This window comes from Pecten maximus, chromosome 18 (genome assembly GCF_902652985.1).
Source record: "Pecten maximus chromosome 18, xPecMax1.1, whole genome shotgun sequence".
NCBI lineage: Eukaryota > Metazoa > Mollusca > Bivalvia > Pectinida > Pectinidae > Pecten > Pecten maximus.
The window spans coordinates 19485642-19503293 of NC_047032.1; the positions used below are offsets into that span (position 1 = coordinate 19485642).

At 37.3% G+C, this 17652-nt stretch overlaps 1 protein-coding gene across 1 annotated transcript in view; it reads right to left on the reverse strand.

Annotated features, from left to right (window-relative positions):
* LOC117316289 (MAM and LDL-receptor class A domain-containing protein 1-like) overlaps nt 1-17652 on the reverse strand; it is a gene marked incomplete in the record, with an annotated part of 107863 nt that overhangs the window by 64919 nt on the left and 25292 nt on the right. Inside the window, 5 exon segments of the mRNA XM_033870827.1 lie at nt 5321-5692; nt 9591-9713; nt 10214-10409; nt 14210-14358; nt 16780-16926. Coding sequence (XP_033726718.1) covers nt 5321-5692; nt 9591-9713; nt 10214-10409; nt 14210-14358; nt 16780-16926 — 987 coding nt within the window.

Sequence of the window (17652 nt, forward strand, 5' to 3'; positions counted from 1 at the left end):
AATCCATATGTGAGCCTACTTATATCTCTTGAATAAAGTTGTGTTTTGAGTTGAATGTGGTACTTTGAGTCTCTGTGCATGTAATCAAGCAAAAAATACTATACAACTATCAAATTTAGCCTTGTAATATGACGTCATAGTTACCATGACGTCATCAGTAACTATGACGTCATCAGATGGTATCTATGACGTCATAAATACTCAATGGTGTCATAATAAATAACCAAATTCCTTTCCAAACCTCAGCTTAGCAACACATGCAATATTCTAACTGATAAATCATGACATGACATCCAAGATTTCAAAATGTCATGCCTATGACATCACAGTCATCTGTTTCCACCCCGGTAATTCAGATATGTACCAATGATCATATGAAAGTGTCCGCTGATCCCATTTTATGCGGAAAATGCTATTTTTTCTGCTTTACCGAAGGAAGTGACAATAATTGACAATATTGTATCAACCGTACACTCCATCAATTGAAATTACATGCTTACCAATGTATAAATAAATTGAAAATAATGGTTTCACCCAATATTTCAAAAAATAACACTTACTGTCATAGTTTCCATGGATACGGGGTAATAAATCAGGTAAAACAAACCAGAATTCAGTCTATATGGTTTGTTAGATACCCAATAAGTTATTTTGGGTTTGTTATAAAACATAGAATATCTTTTCAATTTACACTGACTCATTAACATTATGCTTAATTAACCCACCCTTAAAAAGGGTAAATATGCGAGTTACCTCCCTTGATTCCTCTAATATGACAAGCCAGATAATAAACAAGTTTTAAATTGTTTTTATGCATTTTTGAGCAATAATGAACTAAAATGAAGCTTAATCAAGCATAATTAAGCACAATTTCCAAAAAATAAAATTTTTCAGCCCTTATAAGGTAGCAGTGTACAGTAAAAATGCCAAATTCTGAAAAATATGGCACATGCTTTAGATATGTAAACATTGCCAGTTAACCTTACATATAACCTCTAATAAAGTATATATATTTGAAATCTGTACAACATTTGCAATTTTAATAGAGCTCTGAAGGATAAGTAAACTGATATTTTCTGTGATTTTTAGAGCTGTGAATACCATGGTAACAGCTTAAAAAATTCTCAAAAATTGCAAAATATTATGATATTTGACCCAAAATGGCACAATTCTCTACACAATTTTTTTTCTGAAACCTATTTAAAATTAAATATCTCTATCCCAAAGACAGAATTAATCTTGTTTGGACATATGTTGTAAATTAAGTTTTTCCGCTCTCTTACCTTTTCTGTGGGCTTCCATTTTGCGCTGTAGGCGAAACTAAATTTCCTGTGTAAACACACGTTCGGAAAATCCGGATATTTAAAATCCTGAACCAATTTATTGATTTTTGTTTTAATAAATGTGAAGCCTGTATGTACTACTTCATACTGGATATACCAATTATAGTGTACATTTATTTTTTCATTTTTTATACATATCATAATACAGGAGTTATTTGCTTAACAAAAAAATTGCCCATGGCCAGGCTGTCTTACTGTGGTGTGCTACCTGAGGTCAACAACATCTGGGTCAAACAATATACATCCATCCCTTACTGAGGACAACAACCACTGAGTCAAACAATATACATCCAACCCTTACTGAGGTCAACAACCACTGAGTCAAACAATATACATCTATCCCTTACTGAGGTCAACTATTTCTGGGTCATACAACATACATCCATCCCTTACTGAGGTCAACAACATCTGGGTCAAACAATATACCCCTATCCCTTACTGAGGACAACAACCACTGAGTCAAACAATATACATCCAACCCTTACTGAGGTCAACCACCACTGGGTCAACCAATATACCCCTATCCCTTACTGAGGTCAACAACCACTGGGTCAACCAATATACCCCTATCCCTTACTGAGGACAACAACCACTGAGTCAAACAATATACATCTATCCCTTACTGAGGTCAACAACCACTGAGTCAAACAATATACATCCAACCCTTACTGAGGTCAACAACATCTGGGTCAACCAATATACCCCTATCCCTTACTGAGGTCAACAACCACTGGGTCAACCAATATACCCCTATCCCTTACTGAGGACAACAACCACTGAGTCAAACAATATACATCCATCCCTTACTGAGGTCAACAACATCTGGGTCAAACAATATACCCCTATCCCTTACTGAGGTCAACTATTTCTGGGTCATACAACATACATCCATCCCTTACTGAGGTCAACAACATCTGGGTCAAACAACATACATCTATCCCTTACTGAGGTCAACTATTTCTGGGTCATACAACAAACATCCATCCCTTACTGAGGTCAACAACATCTGGGTCAAACAATATGCATCCATCCCTTACTGAGGTCAACTATTTCTGGGTCAAACAACATACATCTATCCCTTACTGAGGTCAACTATTTCTGGGTCATACAACATACATCCATCCCTTACTGAGGTCAACAACATCTGGGTCAAACAACATACATCTATCCCTTACTGAGGTCAACTACATCTGGGTCATACAACATACATCCATCCCTTACTGAGGTCAACAACATCTGGGTCAAACAATATACATCCATCCCTTACTGAGGTCAACCAGAGGTATAACTTACCTAGACAGGTATAACTTACCTAGACAGGTATAGACAGGTATAACTTACCTAGACAGGTATAACTTACCTAGACAGGTATAGACAGGTATAACTTACCTAGACAGAGGAATAACTTACCTAGACAGGTATAACTTACCTAGACAGAGGTATAACTTACCTAGACAGAGGTATAACTTACCTAGACAGAGGAATAACTCACCAAGACAAGTATACCTTACCTAGACAGGTATAACTTACCTAGACAAGTATACCTTACCTAGACAGGTATAACTTACCTAGACAGGTACAACTTACCTAGACAGGTATAGACAGGTATAACTTACCTAGACAGAGGTATAACTTACCTAGACAGAGGTATAACTTACCTAGACAAGTATAACTTACCTAGACAGGTATAACTTACCTAGACAGGTATAGACAGGTATAACTTACCTAGACAGAGGTATAACTTACCTAGACAAGTATAACTTACCTAGACAGGTATAGACAGGTATAACTTACCTAGACAGAGGTATAACTTACCTAGACAAGTATAACTTACCTAGACAAGTATAACTTACCTAGACAAGTATAACTTACCTAGACAGAGGTATAACTTACCTAGACAAGTATACCTTACCTAGACAGGTATAACTTACCTAGACAGGTACAACTTACCTAGACAGGTATAGACAGGTATAACTTACCTAGACAAGTATAACTTACCTAGACAGGTATAACTTACCTAGACAGGTATAGACAGGTATAACTTACCTAGACAGAGGTATAACTTACCTAGACAGGGGAATAACTCACCTAGACAAGTATAACTTACCTAGACAGAGGTATAACTTACCTAGACAAGTATACCTTACCTAGACAGGTATAACTTACCTAGACAGGTACAACTTACCTAGACAGGTATAGACAGGTATAACTTACCTAGACAAGTATAACTTACCTAGACAGGTGTAACTTACCTAGACTGAGAGGTATAACCTACCTGGACATTTGTTAAATTGAAATCCAATGTCATCAAAAGCATGTGGGTCGCATTTCCTGTCAAGGTCATGAACTTGTTCACCTTAGGCACAGGTATATTAGCGCAGACTTCATACCACTTGTCTCCATGGCTACCTCTGGCTGTAAAGAGCTGTTAAGGAGCTTGTTCAGATTCAGACTCTAGATAAACCTCCAGACTGCCAACGGAATCACCATGCAACCAGAGGTATAACTTACCTATAGACAGGGGTATGACTTACCTAGACAGGTATAACTTACCTAGACAGGGATATGACTTACCTAGACAGGTATAACTTACCTAGACAGGGATATGACTTACCTAGACAGGTATAACTTACCTAAACAGGGATATGACTTACCTAGACAGGTATAGATAGGTATAACTTACCTAGACAGAGGAATAACTTACCTAGACAGGTATAACTTACCTAGACAGGTATAGACAGGTATAGACAGGTATAGCTTACCTAGATAGGTATAACTTATCTAGACAGGTATAACTTATCTAGACAGGTATAACTTATCTAGACAAATATAGACAGGTATAACTTGCCTAGACAGGTATAACTTACATAGACAGGTATAACTTACCTAGACAGGTATAGACAGGTATAGCTTACCTAGACAGGTATAACTTACCTAGACAGGTATAGACAGGTTTAACTTACCTAGACAGAGGAATAACTTACCTAGACAGGTATAACTTACCTAGACAGGTATAGACAGGTATAACTTACCTAGACAGAGGAATAACTTACCTAGACAAGTATAACTTACCTAGACAGAGGTATAACTTACCTAGACAAGTATACCTTACCTAGACAGGTATAACTTACCTAGACAAGTATAACTTACCTAGACAGAGGTATAACTTACCTAGACAGAGGTATAACTTACCTAGACAGAGGTATAACTTACCTAGACAGAGGTATAACTTACCTAGACAGAGGTATAACTTACCTAGACAGGTATAACTTACCTAGACCAGTATAACTTACCTAGACCAGTATAACTTACCTAAGACAGAGGTATAACTTACCTAGACAGGTATAACTTACCTAGACAGAGGTATAACTTACCTAGACAGAGGTATAACTTACCTAGACAAGTATAACTTACCTAGACCAGTATAACTTACCTAGACAAGTATAACTTACCTAGACCAGTATAACTTACCTAGACAGGTATAACTTACCTAGACAGGTGTAGACAGGTACAACTTACCTAGACAGGTATAGACAGGTATAACTTACCTAGACAGGTATAACTTACCTAGACAGGTATAACTTACCTAGACAGGTATAACTTACCTAGACAGGTATAACTTACCTAGACAGAGGTATAACTTACCTAGACAAGTATACCTTACCTAGACAGGTATAGACAGGTATAACTTACCTAGACAGGTATAACTTACCTAGACAAGTATAACTTACCTAGACAGAGGTATAACTTACCTAGACAAGTATACCTTACCTAGACAGGTATAGACAGGTATAACTTACCTAGACAGGTGTAGACAGGTACAACTTACCTAGACAGGTATAGACAGGTATAACTTACCTAGACAAGTATAACTTACCTAGACAGGTATAACTTACCTAGACAGGTGTAGACAGGTATAACTTACCTAGACAGGTATAGACAGGTATAACTTACCTAGACTGAGAGGTATAACCTACCTGGACATTTGTTAAATTGAAATCCAATGTCATCAAAAGCATAAGCTGCAGAACATCCTTCTCCGTGGGTCGCATTTCCTGTCAAGGTCATGAACTTGTTCACCTTAGGCACAGGTATATTAGCGCAGACTTCATACCACTTGTCTCCATGGCTACCTCTGGCTGTAAAGAGCTGTTGAGGAGCTTGTTCAGATTCAGACTCTAGATAAACCTCCAGACTGCCAACGGAATCACCATGCATTCGGAAAAAGAATGTAACAGAGATCTCTTCAGTGGTTTCCAGAAGAAAGACTGGCGACTTCAATGTTGCTATATCTCCAGCAGATGAATTCCCATCTTTACACTGTTTTGCACAGATCATACTACCTTCAGCTACAAACAAAATAATTTTTTTACAACAATGTTTTGATGTAGGATGTCTACAATGTTTTGCTGCAAAGAGTAATCTCACAGTCACAAGACGAGGAAATCTCATCACTAACTACTGGTTCTAATCTCACAGTCACAAGACGAGGAAATCTCATCACTAACTACTGGTTCTAATCTCACAGTCACAAGACGAGGAAATCTCATCACTTACTACTGGTTCTAATCTCACAGTCACAACACGAGGAAATCTCACCACTTACTACTGGTTCTAATCTCACAGTCACAAGACGAGGAAATCTCATCACTTACTACTGGTTCTAATCTCACAGTCACAAGACGAGGAAATCTCATCACTTACTACTGGTTCTAATCTCACAGTCACAAGACGAGGAAATCTCACCACTTACTACTGGTTCTAATCTCACAGTCACAAGACGAGGAAATCCCACCACTTACTACTGGTTCTAATCTCACAGTCACAAGACGAGGAAATCTCACCACTTACTACTGGTTCTAATCTCACAGTCACAAGACGAGGAAATCCCACCACTTACTACTGGTTCTAATCTCACAGTCACAAGACGTGGAAATCTCACCACTTACTACTGGTTCTAATCTCACAGTCACAAGACGAGGAAATCTCACCACTTACTACTAGTTCTAATCTCACAGTCACAAGACGAGGACATCTCACCACCTACTACTGGTTCTAATCTCACAGTCACAAGACGAGGAAATCTCACCACTTACTACTGGTTCTAATCTCACAGTCACAAGACGAGGAAATCTCACCACTTACTACTGGTTCTAATCTCACAGTCACAAGACGAGGAAATTTCATCACTTACTACTGGTTCCAATCTCACATTCACAACACGAGGAAATCTCACCACTTACTACTGGTTCTAATCTCACAGTCACAACACGAGAAAATTTCACCACTTACTACTGGTTCTAATCTCAGTCACAAGACGAGGAAATCTCACCACTTACTACTGGTTCTAATCTCACAGTCACAAGACGAGGAAATCTCACCACTTACTACTGGTTCTAATCTCACAGTCACAAGACGAGGAAATCTCATCACTTACTACTGGTTCTAATCTCACAATCGCAACACGAGGAAATCTCACCACTTACTACTGGTTCTTATCTCACATTCACAAGACGAGGAAATCTCACCACTTACTACTAGTTCTAATCTCACAGTCACAAGACTAGGAAATCTCACCACTTACTACTGGTTCTAATCTCACAGTCACAAGACGAGGAAATCTCACCACTTACTACTGGTTCTAATCTCACAGTCACAAGACTAGGAAATCTCACCACTTACTACTGGTTCTAATCTCAGTCACAAGACTAGGAAATCTCACCACTTACTACTGGTTCTAATCTCACAGTCACAAGACGAGGAAATCTCACCACTTACTACTGGTTCTAATCTCAGTCACAAGACGAGGAAATCTCACCACTTACTACTGGTTCTAATCTCACAGTCACAAGACGAGGAAATCTCACCACTTACTACTGGTTCTAATCTCACAGTCACAAGACAAGGAAATCTCACCACTTACTACTGGTTCTAATCTCAGTCACAAGACGAGGAAATCTCACCACTTACTACTGGTTCTAATCTCACAGTCACAAGACGAGGAAATCTCACCACTTACTACTGGTTCTAATCTCACAGTCACAAGACGAGGAAATCTCACCACTTACTACTGGTTCTAATCTCACAGTCACAAGACGAGTAAATCTCACCACTTACTACTGGTTCTAATCTCACAGTCACAAGACGAGGAAATCTCACCACTTACTACTGGTTCTAATCTCACAGTCACAAGACGAGGAAATTTCATCACTTACTACTGGTTCCAATCTCACATTCGCAACACGAGGAAATCTCACCACTTACTACTGGTTCTAATCTCACAGTCACAACACGAGAAAATTTCACCACTTACTACTGGTTCTAATCTCACAATCGCAACACGAGGAAATCTCACCACTTACTACTAGTTCTAATCTCACAGTCACAAGACTAGGAAATCTCACCACTTACTACTGGTTCTAATCTCACAGTCACAAGACGAGGAAATCTCACCACTTACTACTGGTTCTAATCTCACAGTCACAAGACTAGGAAATCTCACCACTTACTACTGGTTCTAATCTCAGTCACAAGACTAGGAAATCTCACCACTTACTACTGGTTCTAATCTCACAGTCACAAGACGAGGAAATCTCACCACTTACTACTGGTTCTAATCTCAGTCACAAGACTAGGAAATCTCACCACTTACTACTGGTTCTAATCTCACAGTCACAAGACGAGGAAATCTCACCACTTACTACTGGTTCTAATCTCACAGTCACAAGACGAGGAAATCTCACCACTTACTACTGGTTCTAATCTCACAGTCACAAGACGAGGAAATCTCACCACTAACTACTGGTTCTAATCTCACAGACACAAGACGAGGAAATCTCATCACTTACTGCTGGTTCTAATCTCACAGTCACAAGACGAGGAAATCTCACCACTTACTACTGGTTCTAATCTCACAGTCACAAGACGAGGAAATCTCACCACTAACTACTGGTTCTAATCTCACAGACACAAGACGAGGAAATCTCATCACTTACTGCTGGTTCTAATCTCACAGTCACACGACGAGGAAATCTCACCACTTACTACTGGTTCTAATCTCACAGTCACAAGACAAGGAAATCTCACCACTAACTACTGGTTCTAATCTCACAGTCACAACACGAGGAACTCTCACCACTTACTACTGGTTCTAATCTCACAGTCACAAGACGAGGAAATCTCAACACTTACTACTGATTCTAATCTCACAGACACAAGACGAGGAAATCTCACCACTTACTACTGGTTCTAATCTCACAGTCACAAGACGAGGAAATCTCACCACTTACTACTGGTTCCCATAGTCACAAGACGAGGAAATCTAACCACTTACTACTGGTTCTAATCTCACAGTCACAAGACGAGGAAATCTCACCACTTACTACTGGTTCTAATCTCACAGTCACAAGACGAGGAAATCTCACCACTTACTACTGGTTCTAATCTCACAATCGCAACACGAGGAAATCTCACCACTAACTACTGGTTCTAATCTCACAGTCACAACACGAGGAAATCTCACCACTTACTACTGGTTCTAATCTCACAGTCACAAGACGAGGAAATCTCACCACTTACTACTGGTTCTAATCTCACAGTCACAAGACGAGGAAATCTCACCACTTACTACTGGTTCTAATCTCACAGTCAGAAAGACAAGGAAATCTCACCACTTACTACTGGTTCTAATCTCACAGTCACAAGACGAGGAAATCTCACCACTTACTACTGGTTCTAATCTCACAGTCACAAGACGAGGAAATCTCACCACTTACTACTGGTTCTAATCTCACAATCGCAACACGAGGAAATCTCACCACTAACTACTGGTTCTAATCTCACAGTCACAAGACGAGGAAATCTCATCACTTACTGCTGGTTCTAATCTCACAGACACAAGACGAGGAAATCTCACCACTTACTTTTATCAAGTATGTCTGAATCATTACAACTAATGTCATCTCAAATTAATGATAAATAACAGAAAAGGGAAACAATCATATGTTTATTGGGGAATTTCAATAAAAGTGATGGAAATCAAGTCTTGTTTCATCAAAATTACAGAATCCACAAAACTTATAAATCATTACAAAAAATAGAATTGGTTTATATCGATTAAATTCTATCTGTTTATCCAAGTTGTGTGTGTTGAAAATATATAGTTTAACATTTAAAATGTGTGTTCATTTATTTTAAACAGGTGTGGATTTATTGACGTTTCCAGCATGGCCCATGGTACCTACGTACCTGAACCGTAAGTGTGATCAGGGCCGTCACAGTCATCGGTCTTATAGAACACAAAACTAGGAGTACCTGTCATACTGTAGTCACAAACACTCAAATAATCATCAAAGGTACAGCTGCCTATGTCTGAAATAACAAAAACACCAATTACAAGTAATTATATATACAATGTATGTCTCAAATTCCAAATCACAAGGATTAACAAATCATTTTTTATGTTTATTATTCTAATAACCACAATTAAATATCCTAAAGATTTTATGCCAATATTTCCCCAAATCTCCCAATTTTTTCTGTCAAAAAATAATCTATTATACAAACAAATGTATAATTATATATATATGAAGTTAAAGTTCACAAAATCACACAATCTTCCAAGAGGTCAAAGAAGGCAGTGACTCACACAAAAACTATACCAAGACACTCATTTTCAAACTTATTCATCAACATAAACTAGGTTCAAATCCATCATCTAATTTTGAGTGTTTTAACAACATACCAGACACATATAGACAATACACTAACAGAAGGAAGACATCATTCGTGTCCCCATGATGTTTGTGACGGAGCACAATAAATACACATATTTCCATCAGGCTATTCAAGTTATTGACGAGTATGCTTACGAGGACATCGGACAGAGCTAATGCTGAGGTCATCCCAACCGACATCCATGGAACTGTGAATGCCGTTGGTAGACACTATCTTCACTGTAGCGTTTGTATCGTTGGTAATGGTTGATCTCAAGTCGATACAGATGTCTTCCCACCTGTTATTAGATACTGCGTCTCTCCAGAACACCAGATCCTCTGATAGGTAAATCTGAAAATTGTTTCAAAAGCAACAGAAATGTCAGCGTTATGTCTAAATTGAGTAATAACTTGAAGATATTTTATATTTTCACATCATCATTTGGATGCTCACTGTGGATATCACTATAAGTAATCTCTGCTTATTAAAGCTGAGGATGCACTTTAAAAAGCTTTGAATGGAGATTAAAAAATAAACCAAGTTTTCAACAATGGTTTCCGAGATATCAACATTTAAAGACTGGGCACTGCATGAAAGCTTTCTATTGAAATATATATCTAACGGGAGGAATCCAAGTTTGTCAAACTGGATTCACTGAAGGTAGTGATTTAAACAGTACCATATATAAACTGTGTTATTCTGCAGCATTCATCATGAATAGAATATCTTTATTCCTGGAGTCTTTGGTTTATTTTGTTTAACGTCCTATTATTTATATTGCAGCCAGGGTCATTTAAGGATGTGCCAGGTTTTGGAGGTGTAGGATAGTCGGAGTACCTGGAGAAAAAACCACCGGCCTACGGTCAGCACCTGGCAACAGCCCCACGTTGGTTTCGAAACTCGTTACCCAGAGGTGGAGGGCTAGTGTTAAAGTGTCCTAGTGTCAACCTGAATATATCCCCAATGAAAAATACCTGGCCAGGAGTGCTGGGGCTGGCACTAGTAACATCTTGCTTTTGGTTTGTTTGGTTTGTTTTATTTAACGTCCTATTAACAGCCAGGGTCATTTAAGGATGTGCCAGGTTTTGGAGGTGGAGGAAAGCCGGAGTACCCGGAGAAAAACCACTGGCCTACGGTCAGTACCTTAACCAGTTAACTTTTATATAGAGTAAATAAAGTAGAGGTATGATAATTCAAAATATAGCTTATGTGTATAGTTAAGGAAAATCAAATGTATTATGTAATAATGTCAGTTATAAACAACCAGAGTTGGAACTATTACTAGCTAGAAAGTTATTGTTTTTATTGTAAAAATTATCTGTTCAAACTATCTGCCGATTCAAACTGATATAAATTTATTGAAATGGATACCAAAGTTACTTTATAAACCAAATAACTTCAACGAAATACAGTCTACACAGGTCAAAGATCAACATGTAGTTAAGAGTGATCTACTTTTGATACACACTACGTACCTCACCCAGGTGAAGGGCTAATGTATGAATGAAGTTCCAGTGTTAAGTACTGTTTGAGAGAGAATCCAGGTATGTTAAGGTGCAGGAGGATGGACAGACACAACAAAATCCTGGATTCTAAACCAACGTTCCCAAGTCTGCTTGATTTCTAGTGGGGTCACAATAAGATTTCTAGTGGGGTAACAATACGATTTCTAGTGGGTTAACAGTAAGATTTCTAGTGGGGTAACAATAAGATTTCTAGTGGGGTAACAATACGATTTCTAGTGGGTTAACAGTAAGATTTCTAGTGGGTTAACAGTAAGATTTCTAGTGGGGTAACAATACGATTTCTAGTGGGGTAACAATACGATTTCTAGTGGGGTAACAATAAGATTTCTAGTTTGGTAACAATGATTTCTTGTGGGGTAACAATGATTTCTAGTGGGTTAACATTAAGATTTTTAGTGGGGTAACAATAAGATTTCTAGTTTGGTAACAATGATTTCTTGTGAGGTAACAATGATTTCTAGTGGGGTAACAATAAGATTTCTAGTGGGGTAACAATAAGATTTCTAGTGGGGTAACAATAAGATTTCTAGTGGGTTAACAATAAGATTTCTAGTGGGGTAACAATAAGATTTCTAGTGGGGTAACAATAAGATTTCTAGTGGGGTAACAATAAGATTTCTAGTGGGTTAACAGTAAGATTTCTAGTGGGGTCACAATAAGATTTTTAGTGGGGTAACAATAAGATTTCTAGTTTGGTAACAATGATTTCTTGTGGGGTAACAATGATTTCTAGTGGGGTAACAATAAGATTTCTAGTGGGTTAACAATAAGATTTCTAGTGGGGTAACAATAAGATTTCTAGTGGGGTAACAATAAGATTTCTAGTGGGGTAACAATAAGATTTCTAGTGGGGTAACAATAAGATTTCTAGTGGGTTAACAGTAAGATTTCTAGTTTGGTAACAATACGATTTCTAGTGGGGTAACAATAAGATTTCTAGTTTGGTAACAATACGATTTCTAGTGGGGTAACAATAAGATTTCTAGTGGGGTAACAATAAGATTTCTAGTGGGGTAACAATAAGATTTCTAGTGGGGTAACAATGATTTCTAGTGGGGTAACAATAAGATTTCTAGTGGGGTAACAATACAATTTCTAGTGGGGTAACAATAAGATTTCTAGTGGGGTAACAATAAGATTTCTAGTGGGGTAACAATGATTTCTAGTGGGGTAACAATAAGATTTCTAGTGGGGTAACAATAAGATTTCTAGTGGGGTAACAATAAAATTTCTAGTGGGGTAACAATAAGATTTCTAGTGGGTTAACAGTAAGATTTCTAGTTTGGTAACAATGATTTCTTGTGGGGTAACAATGATTTCTAGTGGAGTAACAATAAAATTTCTAGTGGGGTAACAATGATTTCTAGTGGAGTAACAATAAAATTTCTAGTGGGGTAACAATAAGATTTCTAGTTTGGTAAAAATGATTTCTTGTGAGGTAACAATGATTTCTAGTGGGGTAACAATAAGATTTCTAGTGGGTTAACAATAAGATTTCTAGTGGGTTAACAATAAGATTTCTAGTGGGGTAACAATAAGATTTCTAGTGGGGTAACAATAAAATTTCTAGTGGGGTTACAATAAAATTTCTAGTGGGGTAACAATAAGATTTCTAGTGGGTTAACAGTAAGATTTCTAGTGGGTTAACAGTAAGATTTCTAGTGGGTTAACAGTAAGATTTCTAGTGGGGTAACAATAAGATTTCTAGTGGGGTAACAATAAGATTTCTAGTTTGGTAACAATAACATTTCTAGTGGGGTAACAATAAAATTTCTAGTGGGGTAACAATAAGATTTCTAGGGGTTAACAATAAGATTTCTAGTGGGTTAACAATAAGATTTCTAGTGGGGTAACAATAAGATTTCTAGTGGGGTAACAATGATTTCTAGTGGGGTAACAATAAGATTTCTAGTGGGTTAACAATAAGATTTCTTGTGGGGTAACAATAAGATTTCTAGTGGGGTAACAATAAGATTTCTAGTTGGGTAACAGTAAGATTTCTAGTGGGGTAACAATAAGATTTCTAGTGGGTTAACAGTAAGATTTCTAGTGGGGTAACAATAAGATTTCTAGTGGGTTAACAATAAGATTTCTTGTGGGGTAACAATAAGATTTCTAGTGGGGTAACAATAAGATTTCTAGTGGGTTAACAGTAAGATTTCTAGTGGGGTAACAATACGATTTCTAGTGGGGTAACAATACAATTTCTAGTGGGGTAACAATAAGATTTCTAGTGGGGTAACAATACAATTTCTAGTGGGGTCACAATGAGATTTCTAGTGGGGTAACAATAAGATTTCTAGTGGGGTAACAATAAGATTTCTAGTGGGGTAACAATAAGATTTCTAGTGGGTTAACAGTAAGATTTCTAGTGGGGTAACAATAAGATTTCTAGTGGGGTAACAATACAATTTCTAGTGGGGTAACAATACAATTTCTAGTGGGGTAACAATACAATTTCTAGTGGGGTAACAATAAGATTTCTAGTGGGGTAACAGTAAGATTTCTAGTGGGGTAACAATAAGATTTCTAGTGGGTTAACAGTAAGATTTCTAGTGGGGTAACAATAAAATTTCTAGTGGGGTAACAATACGATTATATGTTTAGGTAATCTATATTCCTTACCTCCAACTTAGCAGTATCGTCTGAGATTTCAGAAGAACTAACATAACGTAAGCGGAAACTGTCACTAGGTGATAAACGAACAATTGGTGATGTGGCGATGGTTTGACTTCCATGATCACCGTACGATCCATCCGCAAACATGTAGTAACCTGCCAGAGGAAATATGCATTGAACAACTGTCAGCTCTCCTAAGTCAGAAAAAAGTTATAATTCATTACATTTTTACTATCAGAAATGATCCACTTGATAAAAACTGATATCATCACTGCTCATCATTAGAGAATATGTACAGTGTATTAAGAATCTTGTTTTCTGTTTACTGATCAGAACAGTCTTTTCTATCCAGCAAATTGAATTCTGCTGATTTTTTGGTTCAGATTGAAATGAAGCGAAGGTGGAATAAGATTTTAATAAAATATTCATTTGACAACAATTATTATAACGAAACCTTACAAGGTTATAGAAGATAATACTGAAATTGTGTGGGGTAGCCCGTACAATGTTGTCACCTTGTTGTGAAGTGTAAAGTGATAAAGACATGACATACAATACATTACTAATTCTCACACGTTTTGATGTATAGATTTCCCCCTCTCTTTTTATTGTTGAAAATTTCTTGTTAATGTAAAATGTATAACTTGTATAACAGATAAACTGATATTCTGTCATACAGGTGATGTGTATGTTACATTTACGAGAAATCATTCAATATCCTCTTTATACTCCAGCTATGTGATGAAAACAAAGAATCTCCACAAAGTGATAGGGGTTTTAAGGTACAGAAAGAGTATTCTCTAAAATCTTCAATTTCAAGTATCAAATATTTTTTATAATAATAATTTAAGTTTGGTTATGATTTACAGTCAAGACAAATATTGCAGTAATTAAAAGTTTACATTTGACCAGAGATTATGGAACTACTTTTCACACAATAACAATAACTTTGTGAAAATTACATGTTAAACCACACACCAAGAACTAGCTGTAACTGATATCCAGATGCTGAAGGCTTAAATTATAATCAATTTTCATGGTAAAACCTGGATCTATATGTTCTATAGGCGAGATTAAGGAGAAATTTACCTCATCAAGTATATTCAACAAGAGGTCTGATGGGCCTGCATTGCACCTGCTTCTAATACATGTACAACTTTGTTGATCTATGTCTTTTATGCAGATGCTAACCTCATAAACACTTCATGCAGATAAAAGAGTAAGCTAAGTTTATTAATTTTAATAAATAGCATGTCTCTTGTCAAAATCCAAGATGGCCACCTGTCGGCCATTTTGTTTTCCCAATCAGTGTCAGTGTTAAAATAAACAGGTACAACTATGGACCAAGAGGAAAATACATGTGAAGTTTGAGAAATATGCCTGTCAGTTTTGTTTTCCCGATCGGTCTCAAAATTAAGTTGGGCACAACTACGGACCAAGGGGAACCAACGAGTCAAGTTTGAGACATATATCCCTTCAGTACATTTCAAGATATAGCGATAACAAGGATTGTTTATGGACAGAAAATGGATGACAGACCACGAACCACAGATGTAGGGCCATGTGAATAGATAGGAAAAACAGGGAATCTACAGATGAAATTTGAGACAGATCCATGGAGAACTTTCTGAAAAAAAAGGGATAACAAACTTCAACTGTTATATTCATAACAGCAACCTGGCTGCCATCTTGTTTTCAGATCAGTCGATCTCTAAAACAATTATGCACAACTAGGGACCTGAAGGGAACCTACTTATGGCATTTGAGAAAGAGCTATGAATAACTGTCTGAGAATTATAAAAATATCAATAACAATCTTCCACTGTAAAACTTCAAAATGGCCACTCGCAGCCATCTTGTTTTCAGATTAGTCTCAAAATGGAATATGCACTACTAGGGACCAAGGGGAACCTATATATGGAATTTGAGAAAGAACAAAGAATTTTCTGAGAAATTATATAGTAATACCAAGAACTGTTACAGGATTATAAAAAGACCAGAGGTCGAATGTCAGACGAAGAGTGAATTGAATAGCCCACTATCTGATGATGACCAGATGGAGAGTGATTTAAATAGCCCACTATCTGATGATGACCAGATGGAGAGTGATTTGAATAGCCCACTATCTGATGATGACCAGATGGAGAGTGATTTGAATAGCCCACTATCTGATGATGACCAGATGGAGAGTGATTTAAATAGCCCACCATCTGATGATGACCAGATGGAGAGTGATTTAAATATCCCACTATCTGATGATGACCAGATGGAGAGTGAATTGAATAGCCCACTATCTGATGATGACCAGATGGAGAGCGATTTAAATAGCCCACTATCTGGTGATGACCAGATGGAGAGTGATTTAAATAGCCCACCATCTGATGATGACCAGATGGAAAGCGATTTGAATAGCCCACCATCTGATGATGACCAGATGGAAAGCGATTTAAATAGCCCACCATCTGGTGATGACCAGATGGAGAGTGATTTGAATAGCCCACCATCTGATGATGACCAGATGGAGAGTGATTTGAAAAGTCCACCATCTGATGATGATGTGCTAAATATCTGTGTACCTGTGCCACTGCCTTGTGGTTTTGCTTTCCATTGATACGGTTGAGGACTACTGAGATATCCTCCATCCCGGGTATCACAATCGGACGAGATCTTAAAATCACAAAGTCCTGCACTATCAAAGCTACAGGATCTGTTCACAGAGAAATCTAAAACAATAAAACAAGCACAATTTTACCAAAGATCAGTTTTAATACACGATAATGGATTTTCTAAATTAATTTTAGAAGGTTTCAAAGTGTCCAGTAATCGAACTGCTACAGTGAAATGAGAAATGGGGAAAATAATTTTATCTTTTTGTATTTTAACAGTCTGTTTCTTAGGGGTTTTATATCCATCAGACATCTAAGTGTATTTGAAGATTGTGAGGCCACTCAGACAATATTATAATGTTTTCACACTGACATGTCACCAGTTGGATACACATGACACTACACCTGGTCACAATAACAGCAACAGGCAGTCCATTTCTTTTTAAATGCAATAAAATCTATCTGAATCAAAGGTGCTATAAACTGCCAACATTCAGCCTGTACATACATGTTCTAATTGTAACGGGAACCATATATGACCCAAATTGACCCCCACAGTTGTATTGTAGTTTCCTACTACAGCTATGTACCAAATTTAATCAGTAGCTTTGGTCCAGCGTCTGACCAGTCAGATAAAATACTTTTGCCCACCATCAGTCTTACAATTGAACACAAACTTTGGGGGACATGATAACAACATAAAATTGATTGCTAAACGGACTGAAAGTTAGGTACCACATATAGATATAGGGGCAGAGAATGATAGAATTTCTACCAGATCCAGTTCAGACAATTATGTGTTCATTTAGATTTGAAAGAAAATGAGAAGCTCAAACTTTTGGA